The sequence below is a fragment of the Osmerus mordax genome, chromosome 2 (genome assembly GCF_038355195.1).
Source record: "Osmerus mordax isolate fOsmMor3 chromosome 2, fOsmMor3.pri, whole genome shotgun sequence".
NCBI lineage: Eukaryota > Metazoa > Chordata > Actinopteri > Osmeriformes > Osmeridae > Osmerus > Osmerus mordax.
In genome coordinates, this window is record NC_090051.1 from 22268189 (window position 1) to 22294113 (window position 25925).

At 44.5% G+C, this 25925-nt stretch overlaps 3 protein-coding genes across 3 annotated transcripts in view; 2 read left to right on the forward strand and 1 right to left on the reverse strand.

The window, feature by feature from the left end:
• Window positions 1–3638, reverse strand: part of LOC136967650 (protein FAM124A) — a 17297-nt gene extending 13659 nt beyond the window's left edge. The window contains exons 1-2 of the mRNA XM_067261522.1: window positions 3565–3638; window positions 106–137 (exon numbers count right to left, since the gene is read on the reverse strand). Of these exons, the coding sequence (XP_067117623.1) occupies window positions 106–137; window positions 3565–3638 (106 nt within the window). The remainder of the gene's footprint in view (window positions 1–105; window positions 138–3564) is intronic.
• A 626-nt stretch (window positions 3639–4264) lies between these two features.
• Window positions 4265–14444, forward strand: cops8 (COP9 signalosome subunit 8). The gene is made up of 7 exons (XM_067255797.1): window positions 4265–4373; window positions 4973–5043; window positions 5158–5206; window positions 5502–5634; window positions 11293–11400; window positions 11927–11989; window positions 13488–14444. The coding sequence occupies exons 1-7, from the start codon at window positions 4281–4283 to the stop codon at window positions 13565–13567; spliced, it is 597 nt and encodes a 198-aa protein (XP_067111898.1). The 5' UTR covers window positions 4265–4280; the 3' UTR covers window positions 13568–14444.
• Window positions 7478–9189, forward strand: trim63b (tripartite motif containing 63b). The gene has a single exon (XM_067255785.1). It carries the CDS (start codon window positions 7658–7660, stop codon window positions 8702–8704), a length of 1047 nt encoding a protein of 348 aa, XP_067111886.1. The 5' UTR covers window positions 7478–7657; the 3' UTR covers window positions 8705–9189.
• Window positions 14445–25925: the final 11481 nt, after the last annotated feature.

Consider the following 25925-nt stretch of genomic DNA (forward strand, 5'->3'; position numbering starts at 1 on the left):
TGTGTGTGTGTGTGTGTGTGTGTGTGTGTGTGTGTGTGAGTGTGTCTGACAGATGACTGTGTGTTGCTAGCTGAGATGTTTTAATGCCGGCATTGGTTTACTTACTGCTCGCTGAGGACATGGGACTGTAATCAGACCTGCGAGAGAGAGAGAGAGAGAGAGAGAGAGAGAGAGAGAGACAGAGAGAGAGAGAGACAGAGACAGAGACAGAGAGAGAGAGAGACAAAGACAGAGAGAGAGAGAGACAGACAGAGAGAGAGACAGAGAGAGAGAGAGAGAGAGACAAAGACAGAGAGAGAGAGAGACAGAGAGAGAGACAGAGAGAGAGACAGAGAGACAGAGAGAGAGACAGAGAGAGAGACAGAGAGAGAGAGAGAGAGAGAGAGAGAGAGAGAGAGAGAGAGAGAGCACTGTTAAGAGTGATTTAAAACTTGTTTCTCAGTTCAAAGTACAATGACATCTGGCTAAACACTACTGCAGGAGGGAGAGGTTAGTGTGTTCTATCAGGACACAGCACATTACCTACACACTACCTACAAACCAGCACATCATGCGATGCATAGCCTAGCCTACACATCAGTCTAGACTGTACAAGTGGGTTTGAGGTTGACTAGTATCCATTCAGACAGGCGTTAAGTACAGGACACACACACACACAAGCGATGTCTTGCTATTTGAATGAGCAAGGTACTTCCAAACCAAATGGCAAGACAACTTCGTTTTCAGGCTTCATATCAATTATACAAATGTGGCATGGTTTCTGCATGCTCCTTTCCAAAACTGAGGAGAACAAATAAATTAACTCCACATGAAGATAATTCAAAGCATAAGCTCACCTTTAGAATGGGTTGTGTGTAGAATACACACAAACTCTAACATCTATGATATACCTTTATTTATTATACTTATTATATTAACCGATACTGCCTGTATAGCATCAAACAGAACCTACCACGCACATTGGACCTATGCTTGGAGAACGCTGCAATGATTGCATAATATGATAATGTAATAATGATTGCATAATATGATAACGTAATAATGATTGAATGATTCTTCCCAGCACTACCTGAGACAGTCCTGTGACCCAGCAGACAACCATGTGTCTCTCTCTCCAGACACAGACCCTCAGTGTCGCTCGACCCTAACCCAATAAGCCAATCGGAAGTGGAGGAAATCAAAGAGGGACATTTCCTAACGGAGGAGGTCATTAATCTGGCTAACAGGCATTAGCAGCCTAATGAGCACAAGAGATGGAGAGGGGGGGAGGGTTGGGGTGAAGAGAGATACACAGAGAGGTAGAGAGACATAGTGAAGGAGGGAGATCAAGGGAGAACGGGGGAAGAGAGTAGAAGTGAGAGGAGACAGACTAAATGACAGACTAAATACAGAGAGAAAGAAGCAAGCCCCCACAAAATGACCCGGGACACACAGCACAGGACACACAGCACGGTAGCAGAAACAGGGGGATGAAAACGCCAAGGACCTGAGGGGAAAAGAAGGGGAGAGGGGGCGCTAAAGCGCTAATACTCCAGGTTTATGGCTCCTCCGAGTGGGGGTCCGTATTGAGTGCTCTCTAAGGAGCTTTTGGCAGGCTAGATAGCGCCCTGTTAGCCACACTCTCTCGTTTCCAGTCTTGCTAAAGACCACGGCCACACCGCCTCGCTTCATCTCCGGCCAGAGAAATAAACAAAACTGAGGCTAAGTTCAACAAAAGCCAGTCATGCATATTAAGTTCCCCCCAAGAGCAAGTCGCTCAGGGGTTAACTGTGTTTAAATGGTTCAATATGAAGGACTTAGAGCCCTATTATTAGATTAATATATGTACTGTTGTCTATGCCGGAGAACAGGAGGATGGAGAGAGAGAGGTGTAGTGAGATTAAAGATGGACAAATGGAAGAGAAACTAAAACATTTAGATGCAAGAAGAACTAAATAAGAGAGAGAGAGAGAGAGGGAGGGAGGGAGGGAGGGAGGGAGAGACAGCGGGAGAGAGAGACAGAGAGAGATAGAGAGAGAGAGAGAGAGAGAGAGAGAGAGAGAGAGAGAGAGAGGGTGGGGGGGGGGAGAGAGGGAGAGAGTGAGAGACTTGGGTGGGTAAGAGGATAAATCTGGTAATATTCCAGAGAGGATCTGACCCCATGTGAGAGTCAGGTTATCAGAGGAGAATCCCTGGATTTCCCCTTTCCAGGCCTGTACAGCACCCTGCTTCCTACACACACACACATACACACCACCCCCTGACACACACACACACACACCACCCCCTGACACACACACACATACACACCACCCCCTGACACACACACATACACACCACCCCCTGACACACACACACACACCACCCCCTGACACACACACACATACACACCACCCCCTGACACACATACACACCACCCCCTGACACACACACACATACACACCACCCCCTGACACACACACACAGACACCACCCCCTGACACACACACACACATACACACCACCCCCTGACACACATACACACCACCCCCTGACACACACACACATACACACCACCCCCTGACACACACACACATACACACCACCCCCTGACACATACACACCACCCCCTGACAAACACACATTTTGTTTATTTAGCCACTATATGCTCTTTAAACTGATGAAGTCTGGATGGATGAAAATATCTACTATTTACCTTTTTGGCCAAAAACCTTTGTCGGGCATGACAAATTACAGAATGAGTTTTTGATCAAAAGAAATTGAAGAAATTGTAGAGGCTCATGGTTCTTCTTTCTTACCCTTCTCTCTCTCTCTCTCTCTCTCTCTCTCTCTCTCTCTCTCTCTCTCTCTCTCTCTCTCTCTCTCTCTCTCTCTAATCATGCACACACCCCACCCCTTAACACACACACACACACACACACATTACGGTATGACACCAAGCCATCAAAAACATACCAAAAGGCCAACCAGGGGACATCTTTGTCTAGTAGCTGAAAACAAAGTGAATTATATATTCAGATAATTTGACATTCAATCCCAATAGCCAATCTGTTATCAATTGGCATTTAATCATATTCCATACATTTTCCCTCACTAAGCTTAATTCCTCAGAAGAAAGCACTCTCATTATCCTAAATGTGTTGATGATTAAAGTAGCCTAATTTCCAACTACTTTCCATAAAAGCATTAGGGTTAAATCCCGGCAGAACAATCCGGATTTACTCATGGCATATGGATGAAATCTGAGCACGGGAACTTTTCCTATCAAAATTAAATATCGTGGCCCTGCTGCAAACATAATATTTTGCAGTCTTCAGCCCTTACGTTATTCTGTACACTGCCAACTAAAATTAGCTTCGTGAATTTGATTAGTAAATAGCTTTCTGTACTATTCTATAGGCTACATATATTAAACAGACAGCCATTGGTTGCTAGACAGTTGAATTAATTAATATCAACATATACACTGACGAACCACTATAAATATTTATGATCTTATGATCTATGAATATGATCAGAAAAACGGATTTTCAAGATTTGTTAACTTCAGTTTCCCCTCCCCTTCTCTCCCACGTTTTAACTCACCCTCCGGTCTCTGCGCCGGAATCCACGCAATCATCCTCTGTAGAAATCTTCTCCATCTCAGATGATAGAGACATTTCAGCTTTGCATTGTGTAAAAATCTAACCTATACGTTGTATGAATGAGCTACCGCTCAAACCGCTGTTTCCACTTTATGAAAGTTAAGAGGTGCAGGATGAAGGAAGAAAGTAGTCCAACTTGTATCTGCCAGCTTTGCGATGTAAGTAACGTTCCTAGTAACCTACTCTGAACGCTCAAGCAAGCAACAGGCTTTTGTTTAACTGCGTCTGCCTCGCCCGCGCCACCCTTGAGTTCATACATGTCCGCAGCAGGCAATCTGACGCCACCGTGTGGGGGAATTACATCAACGTCTTACATTTCACACCTTATTTACCGCCTTGTAGTAACGTAGACATTCCCATGATTAACGCGATATTTACGTGCTTTAGAACCATTTGTGCGATCTTCAATTTCAGCCAGTTGGATTATGTGATAGGCTACTGGAATCTGACTCTTTCCAAAAAGAAGCAATATATAAGCTTAATGCAATACATGCTGGCGTTAAAACATGCGCAAAAATACAATAAAGGCTAAATGCGATGGTTGTACACGCGATTTCGTGTGTCATTCCTACTCCAGCTCAGTAGGCGGCAGTAATTCTGATCGAATAAGTTGTCCATCCTGATAATATTCACTGAAGGAGAGGAAAGAGGAACTGTATGTTGGTACAGTCAGGCATCATGCCTGCTGCAGTGATTATGGATGAAAACTATGATAAGCTATTGGAACAATGTGAAACACAAGAACTCGAGGTAAAGTACGCCATTTGTTTTATCCATAGCAGCTAACCAGACAATCGGTATGCATTATTATCAACGCCATGGTCAGACTTCAGTTGTTTAGCTAAGCTAAGATTGCTAATGTTAGCTAGCACCACTAGCTAGTTACGTTAGCTATCGCGACCAAGACAGTGTCCGGAGCTAGATAACTACTTGCCTCTTATCAGTGTGCGAGCTCCCTTTTGCATTTCAAGAGTTATATATTATATAGGCTTACTGTAGCAGTTCATATTCTTTATTGCAGTGAACTGACTTTTTGCATGGGTAATTGACTTGTAATTGCTAAATGACTAAATGAATGAATGTAATTATAAAACTAGTTAGCTGGCGTAGTGGAAATCAACCACTAATGACAGTTCTCTTTTAAAAAGCCACGAAACTCTAGTCAAACTACATTTGTGCTGTACTTAGATGGAAGTGAACTATTAGGCCACTGGGTTAAATACATCACCCTTCAACATTAGAAGCCGTCCCCGGTGTAACTTGAAAAATGTATTCACATAGTCTAGTAATAATTCTAACATAGCTTAGCTTTGACGTTCTAACACTGTCGTTATGTATTTCTTTCCCAGGCTCCAGGTGGTATCGCGACCCCTCAAGTGTATGCACAGCTTCTGTCCCTCTATTTACTACACAATGACATGTGAGTAAATCCCAATGCTTGACAGTTGAGTAATGTCAATAAAAAGATTTGATGTTTTGCATTGTGTCGGTCGTGTACAAGGCAAAACAAAGCGTTTGTTTATCGTTTGAACAGGAACAATGCGAGGTATCTTTGGAAGCGGATTCCCCAAGCTATTAAATCGGTGAGTGGGGATTTAGAAACAATCGCGGTCAAAACAAGGAACATGTTTGTTACTGTGTTATCATTTATCATGAGATAGTGGATGATCATGCAGAATTTAATCAATTTTATATTTGTGAACGTGGCACTAAAATCACTGGCACTGAAATTGTAAATTTGACCAATTTGAAAAAATTCCTCCCCTTTCACGTGGTAACTAACATCATTGTACTATGTGTCATGTGTGCTTACTCAGTTATCCTGTACCCCAGTTTTCCTGTGTGTACATTCCTGTAAACTGATATTGTCTCTTCCAGGCTAATCCGGAGCTGACCGCTGTGTGGGCAGTGGGGCAGCGTATTTGGCAGCGGGACTTCCCAGGAATCTACACTTCCATCGCTGCGTATCAGTGGTCGGAGAACATCCAACCAGTAATGGAGGCTCTCAGAGGTACTGGAGCAACTACATGAACTACACACATCATCTACACACTTCATCTATACCCAGACTTCACACACAATCTATAAAGACAAACTATACCCAGACACATACTCTATACACTATAAACTGTACACATAAACTATACACATAATCTACACACTTCATCTATACCCAGACTTCACACACAATCTATACACACAAACCAGGGTTTCCCGCAGAAAATGTGTTAGTTAAGGTGGTGTTGGTGGGGGCTAGTTTGTGCGATAAACTAATGCGTTCTGCGGAGAAGGGAGACTGGCGTTGGTCACGGTTTGGAATGGAAAAGAGAAAACAAGACAACGGTGGATATTGCAAAAAGAAATTGACTACGTAGTTAAGGCGGCAGGCGTGTGTTGCTTAGGCGGCCTTAACTGAAAAGTGCGGCGAGGAACCCTGCAAACTACCCAGACTTCACACATACTCTCTACACTATAAACTTTACACATAAATTATACACACAAGCATTAAACAAGTACACAAATTGTATGCCTGTGCATGAGAGTCCGACTGCACACATTTGACACACAAATGATAGTATCCCTCAAGCATGTAGTAAAAGGTTGTCAGTGCCAAACAGCCTGACAGTTGTCAAGTTATTTCAGGAGGCATTGTAGCACAGAGTGATCAATAGGGGGCGCCACTTACATGTTGTTCTATACCTCTCCAAGTTATAAGGCAGTTTGGGGTAAACAAATATACAGCCAGATTATTACATCAGTTTGGCAACCATTTTGAATACTTTTATTGTTTAGGATCAACAAATGTTCCAGATGATATAAAAGGTTAAAGCAAAATACATTAAACCAATATTACTGTAATTATTCTGAACGACAAATTTGCCTCCAAATGTACAAATACTATAAACTACAGTTGAATCAAAAAAATAAATTAAAGTAAATGAATACCTTCATTATAAAGATAAAAATATTGCCTACATTTCAAAGTCTTTAGTTTGGTTAGCAGACTTGTTTCCACAATCAGACATTATTATTTCACATTTCCAGATCGCTCCAGGGCTTGCAAGCACCCAACACGTGTAGCCCCTTCTCCATCTCATCCTCGAACATGATGTCAGTCCAGTCGGTAGATGCTAAGAATAGGCTCTCGTGTTGAGAGTTGTTTTTTTGAACGTCGCACACACTGCCACATGTTCCCCGTTTGAGACATTTGCATGACCTGGGTTTTACAAACAAACACCATGATGCAATAGCAATCAAATCAAGCAATATTCTACACATGTTTAGTTATTGGATACAGAAGAACGTCTGGATGAAGCACAATATGACGCATCGGATTGTATGTATTTTACAAATAACGGTTGAATACCATTAAAGAAAAAAACAAAAAAAAAACATGTCAAGAACATGTTTTAGTAGCTCAACCCAAGATGGCTAGAGCGTCCATCGATATCAGATATGTCCCAAACAAAAACAGTTTAGTCAAGAACTCCCGGTGTGTATCGTTCCGAGAATCCTGGAAAACCAGGAAGTAAACACTGGCAAAGTTGTGTTGACGTCAAGGGCCCAGTTGTTTACCCATAAGGGGAACTCTCAGGTGTGACTGCCCCAGGGTATGTCACATGGGCTGTGTTTATCTGTGCTCAATATACCAGCCCTCTCAGGCCTCCACCACTGCAGAAAGGGACATTACTCCCCGTGCGACATGTGACACATGCAGCAGCCGGTGGGTGGGGGCCGTTTTCTCCGAAAAGACCCCGGGCCGACAAGCGGAGAGGAATGCAGCCCAGGGTTGGTCGTTGGGATCATGTGTCACCGGTTTTGAGAGGGCGGTATATAAGTCCAGGCTGGATCTAGGTTCTGTTCAGAACAGACATCGTCACCCCTCGACTCTGGAACACCAGCCACTAAAGACAAGAGGCTTGTGAATAGCTTTTGATTGCCATAGACCTTTTCAGGAACAAAAGTCTCTCGGGAGCCACTCGGTCTGCCTAAGAGGCCAGAAATAAGTTATCCAAGCTTCAAGCCTTCCCAAGATGGACGTACAGAGGGCTGGCTCGGTGGTGCGTCCACCCAGCCCCATGGAGAGTCTAGAGAAGCAGCTGAGCTGCCCCATATGCCTGGAGATGTTCACCAAACCTGTGGTCATCCTCCCCTGCCAACACAACCTCTGCCGCGGCTGCGCCAGCGACCTGTACGACTCCCGCAACCCCTACCGCTTCTCCGGCGGAGTCTTCCGCTGCCCCACATGCCGCTTCGAGGTGGTCCTGGATCGCCACGGCGTCCATGGGCTGCAGAGGAACCTGCTGGTGGAGAACATCATCGACATCTACAAGCAGCAGCAGGAGGGCAGCGGAGGATCCGGCGGCGGGAGCTCTGAGACCCCTCTGAAGCCCAAGGACTCCAATGAACCCATGTGCCAGGAGCACGAAGACGAGAAGATCAACATCTACTGCGTGACATGCCAGACGCCTACCTGCTCAATGTGCAAGGTCTTTGGCCAGCACAAGGACTGCGAGGTATCGCCGCTGGCCAGCGTCTATCAGGCTCAGAAGGGCGAGCTCAGCAACGCTATCGACACCTTGGTAGCCAGCAACGGTCGCCTGCAGGCCCTGCTGAACCAGATGGAAGAAACCTGCCGGGCCGTGCAAGACAACGCCCAGCGGGCCAAGCAAGGCCTGGGCGAGCGTTTTGACCTTCTGTATGCCGTGCTGGAAGAGCGCAAGGCTGTTCTGCTGGAGCAGATCGGCAAGGAGCAGGATGAGAAGGTCGCGGCTCTAAGGGCGCTGGCCCAGCGCTACGGCGAGAGGCTGCAGGCGGGATCCGAGTTGACCGATTCAGCGGTGAGGGCGTTGGAGCAGAGCAGTGCCGCGGAGTTCCTGATGGCTTCCAAGGGCCTCATCACGCAGACGAAGGACGCGGCCAAGGGTTCCCTGGGAGAGGAGAGGCCTGAGCCAGGCTTTGAAAAGATGGAACACTTCACGCTGGCCACAGAACATGTAGAGGCGATCCTGTCCAAGATGGACTTTGGAATTGTTGACGAGGAAGAGTTTGAAGACGCCGAGGGGGAAGAGGAGGAGTAGAGATGTTTGAAATCGCTGCAAACTTGACATTTGAAAATATTTTGAGGTTTTTAAACCTCTTATGTAATGGCAGGGACTCTAGTTGCAATGTTTTTCGAGGAGGTTTCTAAGGACGTTTTTATCTCTCTTGAAAAGGGAGAGAGGGGTTAGGTGTAATGACTTACCCCGATTCTGAGTGCACAGTCTTTTTTTTTTGTACTCAAACATTTTTGTAAACTATTTTTTTTATACTTTTCTATTTGTATATCAGATTTTTAATGATACTTGTAATATACTCACTATAGGTCACCACAACTTTGTTTACGCTCAGTAAGTAAACTGAAATTATGAGGTTTTGTTGATTTCACAGGCATCTACATTACTAGAATGTTTATGATCGTATCAGTGTTTTAATCATTGTGTGCACTTAACTGGTGAGATATTCAACAGATCAATGTCTTCATTGGAAGCTGAAATAAAGTCACCTCAAATGACAAAAAAAACTACATTTGCTTAGTTAGTGTTTATTCCTATTCATAAAAACATAAAAATCTGCAGAATTCTTTATTATAAACTGGTACTGGTAATCCCAATATATTTTTTTTCACTGACTTTGCACACACCAGCAAACAAAAACGCCCTTGCCAAAAGTCCTTTCCAGCCTGCCTGCTGGTGAAGAGCAGTGGCTATTTATAAAAGGTGGGAGGGTGAGAAGAGATAGAAGCCCTGGAATAGACCGTCAGTGAAGGGCAGGTGGTGTCCTGTTTCTCCTCCTGCCCCAACACCACCCCCCTCTCCTGCCCCCACCACCTTCCTCTCCTGCCCCCACTACCTTCCTCTCCTGCCCCAACACCACCCTACTCTCGTGCCCCAACACCACCCCCCTCTCCTGCCCCAACACCACCCCCCTCTCGTGCCCCAACACCACCCCCCTCTCGTGCCCCAACACCACCCCCCTCTCCTGCCCCAACACCACCCCCCTCTCCTGCCCCAACACCACCCCCCTCTCGTGCCCCAACACCACCCCCCTCTCGTGCCCCAACACCACCCCCCTCTCGTGCCCCAACACCACCCCCCTCTCGTGCCCCAACACCACCCCCCTCTCCTGCCCCAACACCACCCCCCTCTCCTGCCCCCACCACCTTCCTCTCCTGCCCCCACTAACCCCCTCTCATGCCCCAACACCACCCTCCTCTCCTGCCCCCACCACCTTCCTCTCCTGCCCCCACTACCTTCCTCTCCTGCCCCCACCACCTTCCTCTCCTGCCCCCACCACCTTCCTCTCCTGCCCCCACCACCTTCCTCTCCTGCCCCCACCACCCCTCTCTCGTGCCCCAACACCACCCCCCTCTCCTGCCCCAACACCACCCCCCTCTCGTGCCCCAACACCACCCCCCTCTCCTGCCCCAACACCACCCCCCTCTCCTGCCCCCACCACCTTCCTCTCCTGCCCCCACTAACCCCCTCTCATGCCCCAACACCACCCTCCTCTCCTGCCCCCACCACCTTCCTCTCCTGCCCCCACTACCTTCCTCTCCTGCCCCCACCACCTTCCTCTCCTGCCCCCACCACCTTCCTCTCCTGCCCCCACCACCCCTCTCTCGTGCCCCAACACCATCCCCCTCTCCTGCCCCACCACCCCCCTCTCCTGCCCCAACACCCCCCCCCCTCTCCTGCCCCCACCACCACCCTCAGCTGAGGCAGACCTCCTTGCTCAGCAGGCCCTGTCAGGCTGGGTAGCTGTAGGGGAGGCATGCAGACGGGCCGGCCGCCATGAGTCATCTCTGGACGGATCGTCCGGCAGGGCGTTAGGGTATAAATACCCCAGCTGCCACCGGGACCCTGTTACAGAAATCCCCTTGAGGTGACCGTCTTCACACAATTTACGTAGCAGTTTTTGTACAGATTGTTGCTGAGCTGATCTCCCTTAAGCATTCTCAAAGGGAAATATGACTGGCGGTTTGTACGTAGAATTGTACGTTGGCTGCATGTGTGGATTTGCCACTGCTACAATGACTACAAATTCACCAGCCTGATAACAATATGCCATTTCTCCCTCCCCTACAAGAAAAGCACTTTACACTAAATGGGACTTTGGTCCCTTATTCCGTTGTGAAGGTGCATACCCCAGCAAACAGGAAGCAGCTAGGACACTACCTAGCCTTGCAGCTGCCTCCTGTCATCCTGCTTGTTATTGTTAGCGCCCGCAACGCTGTTGCTGTTGAAGCTGTTGCTTCAGATGGGCTTTGATTGTTGGTACAAACAGACTGTTGCTAGGTGATAAAGCGAGGTAGGTCATGACCTCAAGCCATGTCCAACTGTATGTGGCATCTGTTAGACAAACAACATATCCCCTACACAAGGTATGTCTGGATTACCGTCAGCTGTGTGGCAACTAGGGTTGGGTAGGTGTGGGTACAGTTTCTGGAATTTGCTACCCAACAATACTTTTTTACCGGAACTTTACTATCTCTGTAACAATAACAATTTAATTTAAGTGGCAGAAAATAAATCAATTTTGTAAGGATGGATTTAACGATTTGTATGAAGCATTTTACACTTTTAACATTTGTACTTGAGCTGTTTTGCCGTGTCCGTGTTTTCCCCAGAGAGCACCCGTCGGAGGGCGTATGGTCTGGTGGCCCAGGCGTACACCTCCATCACAGCAGAGGACCTGGCGGCCTTCGTGGGTTACTCTGTGGAGGAAGCAGTGAAAGGTGGGTTACTCTGTGGAGGAAGCAGTGAGGTTACTCTGTGGAGGAAGCAGTGAAAGGTGGCTTACTCTGTGGAGGAAGCAGTGAAAGGTGGGTTACTCTGTGGAGGAAGCAGTGAAAGGTGGGTTACTCTGTGGAGGAAGCAGTGAAAAGTGGCTTACTCTGTGGAGGAAGCAGTGAAAGGTGGGTTACTCTGTGGAGGAAGCAGTGAAAGGTGGGTTACTCTGTGGAGGAAGCAGTGAAAGGTGGGTTACTCTGTGGAGGAAGCAGTGAAAGGTAGGTCGAAGCTGCACCGCCCTGAGCGGAACACGGCAAGGAAACTGTCAGCCATCGGATGTGCGGATTAAGTTATTGATTCGGCAGCACGAGAAAGTGTCTTTGTAGCTGTGTGGTTGAGAAGTTTTTATAGAGGGGAATATGGCAGTTTCTGAAGCAGTATAATTTTATGCTAAGAATTATCGGTTTGGCTGGTGTTACAAATGTTCATGCTCTCATTTCCTTCTCTCCCCTGTCTCTCCTCTCTCCCCAGGAGTGGTGAGCCAGGGTTGGCAGGCTGATCCAGCCACCAGGATGGTCATGCCCCAGAAGCCAGGTAGGGGGAGCTGTTGTTCTTCATGTCTGGTCAGTCAACCCCTCTCGGTCCCTCCCTCTCTCCCTGAATCTCTCCAGCCAATCACAGACTGTTCCTGAGCTCTCTTCACCATCGATCAACAGTCATTCCTAGGCTCTTGTTTCGTTTTTCCCATAAAGCCACAGCAGAAGGAGTTGAGTTATGGGTCATCTGTAATCCTCTCAGACTCCTGCTGTAACTCCTCTCCTGCCCCAAAACTCTCTCTCTGTGTCTCCTGCTCTGTAGTCCTCACTGGCTCACCCATCTTTGCCAGTCAGAGTGAGTCTCTACAAACACCAGTTTATCTCCAGTGTGGAGAGGTGTTCTGGCACAGAGATGAGTAGTAATGTTTTCGCTGGGTCTTAAATTAAAATGCTTCAGTTGATCATTTGCTTTGGCGTAGTGAAAATGGGCACTCAGTAAAGGGCAGAGTACCAGTAGGTCCAACACTGTCTCATGTTCTCTCACCAGCCATCTGCGCTGTGTTTGGTTTTTCATATCTGCCCTCCTGTCTTCCACCCCACCTCCTTCATTCCTTCCACCCCCTCTCCCTCCCTCTCTCCCTCCCTTTCCCCCTCCCTCCCTCTCTCCCTCCCTCTTTCTCTCTCTCCCTCTCTCGCTCTCCCTCCCTATCTCTCTTGGCTCTACCCTCTTTAAACCTTCTGTTCTCCTGTTTCATCCCACTTCATCTCATTTCCCTTCGTCATCCTTTCCTTCTCTCTCTCCCTCCCTCTCTCTCTACCCTTCTTGCATCCTTCTCTGTACACAGTACTTCCACCGCCCACCCTCTCTCCCACCCTCTGTCTCCCTCTTTCCCTGCGTTCAATCTCTCATCACCCCCCCTCTCTCTTTCCTCTCCTCCTGATATCTCCAAGCCCAGTGGGTGGCTGTTGATGGGTCATGTTTATTTATTCGTTCAGTCAGCTGCAGCCTTGTCTGGCCGTCTAATCAGTGGACCATCACAGGAGCCGGCATGTGCCACACACGTGTGCCAGTCCGGGCCTCGCCTCCTCATCCTGGATATTTTCAGTCCAGCACTCACTTTACATTCAGATCATGAAGGAGAATACTGTGACCTGTACGTGTCTTGTCATGTCTCACTGCAACCAAATTAAGCAGTTACAGTAGTCAGCATCTCATTCTCTTCTGGGCCCGCACACGTCTGAGGGACCACACCATGGTCTTAACATGATGATTACAGAGAGAAAGAGCACTGTGTTGTGGCCAGGAGGGGGAGGGGGGGGAGGGGGAGGGAGGAAGACTAATGGGGGTGTGAGGAGTTCACAAGCAGAAGGCAGGGCTTCTATTGTGATTTGTTTTCTAGCGATGCGCTTCATTCTCCAAGAGGGATGCTTCAAGAAAGAGTAAAATGTCTTTGGGAGGAATCCCCCTCTCACTCTTGTTCATCCTTCTCCCTCCCCCCTCTCTCTCTCTCTCTCTCTCTCTCTCTCTCTCTCTCTCTCTCTCTCTCTCTCAACAGATCCTCCTCCTGTTTCTCTGGTTCCAAATGAGCAGCAGCTGGCTAGACTCACTGACTACGTGGCTTTCCTTGAGAACTGATAAATTCCACTTGAGCCTGTCCTCTCGTCCCTGGCTTTACAAACACACACACCATCACACACACCATCACACACACACACACACACACACACACACTGTATATAGACATTAGCAGATACACAGTTGTGTACACACACTTGCATACACAAGCTCTCAAACATGCATAATCACACAAGATGATTTGTGGTTTGTACGTCCACATGCAACTTACATGTGATGATCATACATGTACACACATGCTCTTGTACGTATACATATATATATATATACAAGCACGCACACAGACTTGAACATCGTCTGAACCCAGGATCTCCATCTCTCGTGTGTGTATGATCCTGGACATGCTTCTGCAAGCCAGGCACCATTTCCCAACAGACCTCCTGTCCTGCGCTCATCTCTCACTCTCAGACTGTCCAACCAGATCTCCTTCACAGTCACTGTTACCTTACGAATGAAAGATCTGTGACATTTGTGACGTTTTTGGATTCATTAACCACCTGTTTTATCCAAAGAGTTTCCAGTTGGAGCAGTGCAGCCTTCCTAGATTTCCCAGTTATCCTTTCATTACTGAAATAACTTCCTTTTTTTTCTTTCAATATCTCCCCTGTTTTTATTTATATTTGCGTCCACCGTCTAAACACCTGCAGCTCGGCCCCATTTCAAATGGTTCCGGTAAACAGATCTGTTGGCTCGTCTCACCCCGACGAGTTCATATTTGGACATGTCTGACTCCTCACACAGTAAACCTGACCGGGCGCACACAAGCCCTTCTGCCTGTGACAGTGTATCTCTCTGAAAACCTTGCCGTCTTTAGACCTCACAGTTACTTGACACTTCATGTTGTAGAGTCGTTAATAAACGTTTTTATTTGTTTCTGGTTCTGAGCTTGTGTGTTTTTATTAATTCTCTGCCAATGTTCACGTGAAACACTGCCAAGTACTACTTACTATGTATCTTTGTATCTAAGTCAAACCTGCAAAATTGTAGTGGGAGCTCTCTGTAACGGCAGCTCTCTGTGTAAAGGATGGTACTTGGCAGTGTTTCACACCCCTGAGTTCATGAATGAACAACCGTAATGAATTTACATCTGTATACTGGCTTTATGACTGGATTCCATATGATGAAGTATGTTTTGGTGCTCTGCACAGCAGCCTGGATGCTGCAAGACCCCAAATAACAACGTTTAAAGGGTTGCCTATGTCTGGGTAACATGTGCTTTTCAGTTGTGTGCAATAAAAGCTGGGTCTACACAGACACGTGCACACACACACGCACAGCACACCATGCCAAAAGAAGAAGAAACACTTTTAACTCCGTTTCAATCTGCAGAGTAACTTGAAGTTCATAAAACTGAGAAAAAAGTGTTTTGTCTTGTTTTCCTAATGAGAAAGCACAAACAAGCAGATGCTCTCCACGTGGTCTTAACGTACAGGAAAACGTGTTGGTTTGATTCATGGGCCAGTTTTCATACCCATGAAGATGTGTCAGTGCCTCATCCTAACCTTCTGCCACAGGATGTGCTGCAAGACTAACATGTTACAAACCTTGAGATTATTTTCACATGAAGTGAGTGAGAAATCATTTCTTTTTGAAGTAATAAACTGAAAAACCCTCAGTGCTTTGCTTGGCCTGTTGGATCCAAAAGTATTCCAACCTACTCCCCACCACCCACATCTTCTTCTTAGACCCAGATTTTAGAAACTTCAGCTTACCTAAGCCCTTTTTGGAAAACTTTTCCACTCAACATGCTTGAATCTAAAGCTGACAATAGGCACATCATTCCAAAAGGGGTCATCTGAGTAAACAAGGTAAAAGTTAGTAGCAAAGTCTTTATATGTTTTACGACATTCAGAGACCACAGACATCCAGTCTGTCTTTAGGGGCCAGTCTGTTGACCTGTTGTCAACAGAAAGAACTGCAACAAAATTTATTGTTTTTATTTCTCGAAGATTACTTACTATAATTTATTATCTATGAATATAGCAACTTCCTAAATTGCATATCATTTGTGTTAGGATTTTATTTCATTTTCATTGGTCCCTGCCTTGCTGCTTCAGACTGCGTCTTGCCGATTCGAGTTCGCAGTAGTAGGCCATATGCCAAGTGTGAATGTGGGGTTAACCCCTCTCTCACAATGCAATGTACATTCATTGTACGTGTGAAAATATTAATACGCATGTTCGGAATGTTAATGTGATCAATGTAGATCACACAAATTTGATGCCAAGTGGGGCTGGCAGCTGGTAGCCCCACTACAGCGTAATTTCCTATTTCAGACCTGATTGGCTGTCTGTCTGGCGCCAACATTAGTCAGCAAGAAGAGTGAGTAGGGTAGATTGTCTTAGCTAGCTTGTTAGCTTCACAAACGCCAGATAACTTGAGAAAATGAATGAAGTGTATTTCATACTCGAGCACCGGTTTGAAACACTTAATTTGGAGGAGAAACTTGAAGTAAAGCGACGTGGTGCCCATCAGCCACGGCATATTGTCATCACTCAAACTGCTGGTAAAAGTAACAGCGGGTTTAACTTGTAGTGGTTTTTGAAGAAAAACTGGCAAACGGTTAGCATACAAAAGAAGGCACTATTTTCAGCTGATTGAGCAGCTACATTACTTAATTCCCAAAGTCATCAAAAATTGTGCCCAGAGGAAGAACCGCCGTGCCACCTTTCTCTTCAAGTGAGCCCTCAGCCTTGGTGAGTGAAAGCATGTTTTATCATCCTGCCTTTGTGGTGCTGGTCTGTGCATTGGTCATATTTTTGGTCTGGATCAATAGATATAACTAGATGGTGATGAGTGTCAGTGTGTCCATGCTTATCTATTAAGGCTGTTGTCATAGAATGGATCTGTATCCATAAAAAGTTGTCTTTCCACTTTGTGGCCTTCGGTGGTGTTGAGCTCATTGCTGTTCGCATATGGCCCTGTAGGCACATTGGTTCTGAGCATGGTTGCATTCCTAATTTCGGTTTGTAAATGTGACAGTGGTAATTTTACATGTGTGTGACAGAAATTACACAAAGGAGAGAAATTACACAAGAAGGTCTCTCTTTCTCCAGTATATATGTACTACCTGGTAGAAGCAAGCCGCTCTGTCGTTAAAAGTGTTTTGTGGAGCTATACGCTGTTTGTTGATGTGTTAAATAAACACATCAGTAGCAAGAGGGAGTTTTGTAGCTTTACTGGTAGATGCATGTATCCTATATTTTGAAATGGTTTGTGCCCCACCAATTTTTTACATATAAAAACGCCACTGCAGACATCTGATCACCGTCAGTAACTTGATTGATTCTCCGACTCGCGTGCTTTTCTTGCTGGGCTCGTCGATTTATAGTTCTAATTTGGGGGTTTGAATGCATGCAGGATCCTTATAGGCATTCTTCTCACAGGCACGTGGTGACGTATGTTATGGGATCTGTTTACGTACAGCACTTCCCAGGAAGCATGATAGGGTGAGCCTGGTGTAGGATGGCATCTGAACCTCTGCTATTCAGTGAATCTATACCGTGATTTCCCCCCTACCCCCCATTTGTAAATGGAACAAACTTTTAACATAACCATCAGTACACCTTTATTGATATGCATGTCATATTTTACTGTTATTTGTTTTGTCCAAAAATACAACTAAAACTGCTAAATAATGTCAAAATAAATGTTTTCTTAATCTTCAGTGTCTCCCACATAGAAAAGAGAGTCTTATGAGATAAATATGTTATTGGTAGGGACATTAATTATCTGATGGATTATACAGTATATGTTTTTCTGTTTGATTGTGAATCTTGAATGAAACAATTATTAGCCCTATCACTGGGGAGGCCTGGTTCTACCATTGCAGTGTCCCACGCTCATTACACTCTCTGGAAACTATTTGCAAAGGAGCCAGGAATTATCATCATGACTCACAGTAGTTAAAACCGGCCTGGGCTTGTAATCTTAATGATTTCCGAAACTTGATATTACCAGGTGTGGACACGAGAACGATTTTTACAACATTCAAATCGATATCAGACTGGAGATGCACTGGGGGCTGAAATCTGAAACAGAGCAGATTTGATGGAATATTGTACGTGCTTAGAGCAATCTGTTGTTTGCACAGTTGTAAACAATGATGTATTCTAGGATATATACACTCAGACACACACGAAGGCTCTCCCACAAATTCAGTTACTAATAGGCACATGTTCTCATACACACACACACCTGTATTTCCTGAATGTAAATCTATGACCAAACCTTTCCTCTGTTGTATTTACAGGAGCAACCAAAAGACTAAACATAGAAAATAACTCTGTGCTGGAAACACCAGATCACGGAAGCTTGACTAATTAGAGAAACGATCTAAATGAATATGGAAACCCCTGAAATATTGTTACATACATTAAAGTCAGATTTCACAATACCTCCTTCCTTGAAATCATGACACTGTCAGATCGAACTGCAGAGCAGTGTGATTGTGGAGAGCCATCTTGGGTTTACAGCTCTGTGCAACATCTTATTAGAAATGGGAGAGGAATGTGTATTGAGCCAGCTGGCGAGATCTTTGAAGTGAAGGAAGACTTGGAGGTCGGAGGTCGAAGGTGTGCAGACATGCAGACTGGTCCGTCTGACGAGTGTCTGGATAGTTTTCAGGTCGTTAAGGCCCCAGGTGTTCTGCACATATCATTTATATTGCAGGGGTGTCATACGAGAGTGACGTGATGTCTGATATCGCGGATACGATACAGATTCAATTATGCGGCAACAGCAAAGCAGACGCGACGGTGAAATATGTGACTATAGATATGAAGCTCTGTTGATGGAGCATTTGGCTGTGACTCAAAAGGTCACAGGTTGAAATCCCCCACCCCCCCCCACTTGTCGCTTTGGATAAAAGTGTGTTTCAGATAAAAACATTATCCAAACCGAAAAGGCGAAGAAATGCATGTGTTTTTTACTTTCAGTGGCAGTCCATCGCTATTATGTTACATCAGTGAGGTGTCTACTGCCCTGGCTTAGGCAGGTCTGACATCATGTGTTTAACCATGGGAGGTCTGCACATCACAGAGAAACAGCCTTGTTTATTTGTTAGAAAAGCTGTCTGGTTACAAGACTGTGGAGGAAACTGTTGCTAATATGTGTTTGTGTAAACAACACAAAACACAGGTAGGTTGGCTGAGTCCACATCAAGTGTATCTCTTTAACACAGATGTTCCTGAGTGCCCCGGGACGCTATTAACGAGGTCAGTGTTTCCAAGAGGGTCAAAGGTCAGGCCTGCCTAGCATCACGCTGCATGCCTGAGTAGTGATGGGAGAGGGAACCGCAAGACTCTTCTGGTGTTTACAGTGATATTCTAAAAAGGCAAACCCCTAACTCTAAAATCCTTCAATAAAAATGGACTTTCTTCTCCCATGGCTGTGTCATGTTTATGACTGAGACCATCATAAACTTAATTTTGGCCAGATTTTCTCCTGCTCGGGTATCACTTTGCACCTCTTCGGTTCAAACATCTAACGGTTGTCAACAGCAACACTGTCTTTGTTGTCTCATGATGCATGCAGTAAATGCGTCATGAGACATGCAGTAAATGCGTCAATACCTTTCCTGTTTCACGTTGTCACTTGACGTCAGGTTTAGCACATCCTTCATCCAGGTGGACTGGTGGCAAGCAGCCATATCATCCTTTTCTCTTGTGGTGTGTTTAGCAGGGAGGAGTCAGTGTCTGGATATACGTGGATCTCTGTTTCCAGAAGGTGCCGCTGCAAGGCCAGTAGAGGGCGCTCACCTCCATCAGACCACATGTAACCCTGAAGCCAACATTTGTTTGTTTTCACAGGCACTCAATTATGGAATTTGCACATTTTTATTATAGTGGAAAAACAATGAAGTAAATCACTCTAATCCCTGAAAGGTTCAATATTTTGATATGAAAAGATAAACCCATCAAAAACCTTCTGGTTGAGGTTTCCCCCCTAGTTCTGAGTTGAGAGGTTTGTTTAATTTTTCATTAACCGAAAAAAGCCCCCAACCATCTGAGGTGGAAATGTTTCCATGTGGGATGAGTCACGCTGCAGTCTGGGCCTGAGAAGGGTCCAGGAGGATGTGGGAAACTGGGAAGAGAGGGATGATGAGAAACAGGAGACAGCGAGAAAAGAACAGAGATAGAGAAAAATAGAGACAGCCAGTAGTCAGAGGACAAGGAGAGAGAGGGGGAGAGAGAGGGAGATACATAGAGAAGGAGACAGGAAGAGAGGGAGACGGAGAGAGAGAGACAGGGAGAGGGGGAGACACGGAGAGAGAGAGGGACAGGGAGAGGGGGACAGGGAGAGAGAGGCGAGAGAGAGGGGGAGGGGAAGGAGGACAATGGGAGGAAGAGGAGGAACAATGGACCAGAGAAAGCAATTGATTAAGATGCCGTAAGAATGAGCGACGGCTGAAGAGGTAGATGGGAGGTGGCATCTTATGAGCTCTTAGCTAGAAGAGTATTAGTATACAGCTGTCTGAGGGACAGATTTATGTAGTGTGTGAAAGAGGATCTTTGAAGTGTTCCACTGTTTTCAGATGTTGCCTCAAAACAACAAAGTAAGCTGCCAAAGATGCCATACCTTGTTTACTCAGCTTTATATGCTCTTAATGATTTATTGTAGGTTACTGAGCAACTGAGCCCCACGTTGGGTCAAAGGAAAAGTGCTTTTCTGGAGTGTGTACCAGATGGGCGGGGCTATTTCATAGGCTTCAATTTTCCAGGCTCAGTTAAGCACAGACTGTGGCCTAGTGATGCTAGGAAGAGGTTGGAACCCCCTGATGTGACTTGTAACACCCAAGAAGAATTGGTAGGGTGTTTTTCATAATCTTGTAAAACATTTTTAATGTTTGTCCAAGCTTCAGCAGTTTACTCTGTTTACATTCCCCGACAAGATGAATGTACACAGCTTGGCTACAAAATGCACGGTTGTTTAGCATGTAACCCAAATGAGAGATACCAGCTGTTAAGAAAATGTTTGTGAGCAATGAGCACAAGAGAAAGGTTTTGGACGAATGTGCTGGCCATTAAACAAAAAAAAAGCACCCGAAAACCGTGAGAATCCGTGAATCAATTCTTGACTTAACGAGAATGCGATGCACTTTTAGATGCAGCTGTTTTTCTCTGCGTTGGCTAACTTCTTTACTAAGACTTCCCAGAAAGTCCCCAGCTTTCACATCTCCGTTCCAGGATATTTCCTAATCCACAGTTAAAGTTGAGATGTCCTTCAGGAGTTACTTTTATAGCTCCACCATTTTAGCCTTCTGCATGGTCACAAGGGGAATCTATTCAAAAAGGGAACAGACAGGAAAAAACACAATTCGTCAAATTCAGAGCCGTGTGTGTGTTGGTGCTCAGCTTTTGAGAAGCAGTGAGGCAGAAATCTTGTCACACTAGCAGAAAGCTGTGTCATCATGACTCATGAGGCTGCATTGAAGTGTCCCGTTTTTCATGACATAAAAGATAAAAGCATGCTAGTTTCCCACCAATACAGGCGTCTGGCTTCCATCTGTGAGAGGCCTCCAAACGCGAGGCTGAGACTTGTCACGTCAGGTCAGTCTTCTGCATGAGTTGTGTTGTGGTCTTGAAACACAGACGGAGTTCATCATTTATGTCTTGTATCATTAGAAGTGTTAAGTATTTCTAATGACATAGAAATACTTAACACTTCTAATGACATAGAAATACTTAAGTATTGCTATGTCTAGCTTTATAGTAATTTATTCCTGCTCATGTCAACAACAACAGCAATCAATGCAACAACTTTGTAAACCTACACTTTACAGTAGGCCAACAACCAACTATCAAAGTGAATTTCATATTAGAAATCAAAACTCGATCACTCCTGTAAGGGCCTGAGATTATTTACTAAATATTTTTTTTAAATCCATCTTGTAATTAGGGTGACCAGATTTGAGTTTGTGAAAAAGAGGACGCTTTGCCGCATCGCCGGACGGACGGACGGGGGGAGGGGGACCTAATACATGGTCCCTGCCGGACCATTTATTAGGTCTTGAAAAGAGGACATTTCTGGGTAAAAGAGGACGTCTGGTCACCCTATTGTAATTGATTTATTTGGGGTAAAAAAACATAAAGATTCTGCAATCGTCTAGTGTTTCTCAAAGTTCTTAACAACTGGCCAACATGTTTTAGACGTAGAGACTTAAATTCAGATGTTTCCAATTCAGAACATCTTTGAAGTGTTTAAGGCCAAGGCTAATGTTGTGTGTTGTCTGGAAATCTTCCTGGATATTTGTGTTGTTGTTGATTTCTTGTCATTGTTGCCTCTCTGTAATAGTCTAGGAATTTGCCTCTTGCTGGGCCAAGATTGTACATTTGTGCCTAATTTACCTTGTAATAAATGTTATATTTTAGTTCATTAGTAAAATATATATATATAATGTATCTCTGTAGATGTAAATAATATACAATGTGAATGTCAAAACACTTTCTACATGTTGACAATATCCACGCTTCCTTCTCCTTCTTCCCTCTCCTTGCAGCCAGACACAGAGTCTGGGAAGAATCTGTGCAAGGATGCTCTTAATGGGAGTCAGATGGCTGAGCGGTGAGGGAGTCGGGCTAGTAATCTGAAGGTTGCCAGTTCGATTCCCGGTCATGCAAACTGACATTGTGTCCTTGGGCAAGTCACTTCACCCTACTTGCCTCGGGGGAATGTCCCTGTACTTACTGTAAGTCGCTCTGGATAAGAGCGTCTGCTAAATGTAAAATGTAAATGTAATGTAGTTACATTCGATTCAATCATTTATCTGGAGTAAGACTTTAAACCAAACAGACAAGCGTGATGCTACTAGTAGGTGGAGGGAGACCAGCCTGTGGAGACTACACAGTCTGCTTTTATTGTTGAACTCGTTAATTAGCGTAGAAATAAAACAACATAAGGATCCATTTCAAGAGGTTTTTGTCTCTATAGGAAAGCAACATTCACCTTCATCATGAAACCACTTAAAGCCAATTACCAAAAATACAAACACATTAAACCGGTGCTTGGCTGCGCTGACTACATTTTCCAAGACCTAATTTATGACTAGCAGCTTTTAATGCAAACTTGACTAATTTGTTTCAAGTGAAGACCTTTTTGATGAAGGAAAATAAATATTCACAGTGCATCTGGCTTTGAGTTCATTAGGTTGATAAAGAATATAAGTTTGAAAGAAAATATTTTCAAACCTCAAAATACTTTACCTTAAAAACTGGGAGTTTACTGCATATTTGTACGCACTGAGAATGTTTTCACACTCAGCTAAACAGCATGGCAGATTCATCATGGACTGAACATTATCTGGAGTAAAAGTTTTGGTCACCATGTCTTCACAGACATTCTCTAGGTCTACAATAACATGTACAAGTCTGTGCATAACCAAAGTTGTTTTTCAAACTAAAAGTGAGAAATATATTACCATTAAACCCAGGGGTGTTTTCCAGGTGTGCCTGGGTGTTTCTTCCATTAAACCCAGAGGTGTTTCTTGCTGTCCAGTGGACTGGGAAGATGGCTGCTTCTCATTGAGGATAAAAATAAGCTTCTACATCCATCTAGAGCAGATCTCAGACGATAAGCTATGCTGGGTTCAGAACCAACAGATGAATCTTTTTCACCTTTGAGGTCCATGAGACTTTATAGAACCCAGCAGCAGTTTCTCATTCTGTACGGTTGTGTGTGTTGGTTATATTTCCGGAACACAAAAGAAATGCAATTGGAAGCTGAAATAGTTTCCATTTCCCCAGCTTCTAGTGAACTTTAGCAGTGGATATGTGATGCGTGCGAGTATGAATCTCCAACGGTAAGGTTTGGACACAAACGTATTTATTTGTTTGACAGTCGGGCATGCGGATTGGCTGACTGGGACTCCTGAGGTCAACATAGATGGCTTCACAGCTCAGTCATGCAGGGTTAATAGTGGGTCGATGGTTTAGAGGTCGCACCTCTGCTGTGTTTTTTTTTGTCGGGCCTGCGGGGAGGGTGGGGTGAAGACATGACCTCACAGGGGTCAGTGGAAGAAAACACCATCCAAACCCAGTGTTGAACCTTTGACAGGAAATGAAAAGGAACCTGACGCTTAAATTAACCTGCGTTTTAGACTTGACCCTTGTTTGGGCTCTGTGTTTTCTACTGAAATGTGAGCGCTAAAATGAGGGCAAGGAAATGATTTGGAGAGAAGAGGAGAATGAGGCGGAGGAATGATGGAGAAATTAGGCTTTTGTACCAAAGAGGTGGGTGGTCTGTTCCTCATAAGACGAGTGAGTGAAGATCCAAAAGAACAGGAAATTACATCAATGTTTTCATCAGCCGAAACATTATTTATATGAATAATATGGATTAAAACAGCCTGGGTTGGATAGATGGAATGTCAGAGAAGTGTGCATTTGTAGAGATTAAAGTTTTGAAATATAAAGGTATCTTTTCAATCAATATGGAAAACTTGTGTACAAAAAGCTTGACATTGTATTTTGACAAATGTAACGATTTGAAATGTTATTCAAACCTAGTTGCGTTCAATGTGCAAGTTTTAATTAAATACCAACTCGGGTGCATATATTCACTTGAACACAAGTGAAAGAGCACCGATTGAATCCAACTGCATGGCAGCAGATCCTGCTGCAGGAAAGATCATGTGACTGCTCAGGAAGTAAACAAATTGGAAACTGTACACTCAGCTTGCCAGGCAAACCTGTAACTTTGAGCTTGCGCCAACCCTACGAAACCATTGGTGCCAACTGTCATTGATAATCTGTGCTTTGTTACTTCTGCCACAGTGAACCGATGTGTCCCTCTGATTTAAATTACATGAATGAAATTCAAAGTTTTGTACACAAGATCAAGCTGAATCTTCAAAGCTTGAAAATCCAATAGAAACTTAGCTGACGTAAATACAGCTCTGTAGTGAAGGTCGACATCTTGTTCAAGTGCTTCGCAGATGTTGCTTGTTGAAATCGATGAAATCTCCAAGTCACTGGAGACCAACATCTTTACAGCTGTACAGATCTGTATGAGCTGTGGACCGATGAACTACAGGGAGTAATTCAAATGTGTGTCTTGAAAGTATACATTCATGCAACAGAAAAAGTAAGGATATATATATATAGCCCTATAGCCTAACCCTAACCCTAATAACAATAACAAAAGAGAAAACAAATTAAATTTGTTTTCTCTTTTGTTATTGTTATTGCAATTTATTCAAATCAATTCTGTGCCAATAACTTTGGCACAATTTTTTTTTTGGGGGGGGGAATGAACTCCAGGTAAGTTAAGACAAAGAGTAACGGGTTGCAGTTAAATGCTGCAAGAAGAAGAACTCCACACAAGAAGAAGAACTCCACACAAGAAGAACTCCACACAAGAAGAAACACAAAATTGTTTCATTTGTTTGAGATGCCAACCCTGGAGTTTGTGCCCCAAAGTTGGCATCAGTTTTGGGATGGCAAAAAGTTGCAGATGTAAGTATTTCCTGTGGGGAGAAAACAGTTCCTTTTAGTCTCTGCCAATGTTCCCCTCTGTTGAAGGGCATTGAACCCACATAAATAAAAAGTGTTTCAATGATGAATTACAGCCACCAGAGACTAATGTTCTTCTCTTAATCGGTTTCATCACCACTGAAATCATCTAGTGTGGTGTCCATTAGGGCTAGTTACATTACAGCTATTACAGCTCTCTCCAATTTACCTCTTTTCCATAATTTAAAGATTTTGTTTTTTGTTTTTACATCTGAGCTGTTTATACCACACATCTTAATCCCCTGTCCCCACTTACAAGATATCAAATTCAAAGAGCGATGTTAGATTATCCATGTAAAAGATCAGTTTCATTGGTATCACAGTCGAGGACACACAAAAGTGATTCAGTGTGGAAAGAATGTTTCCCTCTTCACTGGAGTAGAAGCTTTGGGGTAGAAATACATGACTCTGATGTGGGTTTAGCTTTGGGGTTTGGCTTAGGGTTTTTAATGATTAGGGCCTTAACATGCAAATTAAAGTAAATAGGATAAAGAGACACAGCGAATTAAGTGACTGTACACGTCACTTGAGAAAGTTTAACCCAGCGCTGATATCTTTACTGTTGACACAAAATGAAAGTGTACATTTTGAAAGTCCATAATATGCGTGAACCGTGTTGTTATCCAGATACAGTTACATGTGATGTGATATTTTAGCGTAAACAGTATATCATGTACCTTTTATTGTTTTGTGTTTTTCAAGCGGGGTTTGACTCAAAGGTTGTCTGATAGAATACAGTTGATTTTGTCTTTGTAGATTGTTTGTAGAACGTAATGAGTAACGATCTCCACCCATTAGAATGTGTTTCTAATTAGTCAGGCTCTGGGGATTCACCACAGTTTCTTCGT

What these genes read in the sequence shown, in the direction of transcription:
- trim63b (XM_067255785.1), top strand. Translation starts at nt 7,658, where the DNA reads ATGGACGTACAGAGGGCTGGCTCGGTGGTGCGTCCACCCAGCCCCATG.
- cops8 (XM_067255797.1), top strand. Translation starts at nt 4,281, where the DNA reads ATGTTGGTACAGTCAGGCATCATGCCTGCTGCAGTGATTATGGATGAA. An exon ending in TTCCCCAAGCTATTAAATCG is followed by an intron (nt 5,207 to 5,501) that starts GTGAGTGGGGAT and finishes TGTCTCTTCCAG; the next exon opens with GCTAATCCGGAGCTGACCGC. An exon ending in AGTAATGGAGGCTCTCAGAG is followed by an intron (nt 5,635 to 11,292) that starts GTACTGGAGCAA and finishes TGTTTTCCCCAG; the next exon opens with AGAGCACCCGTCGGAGGGCG.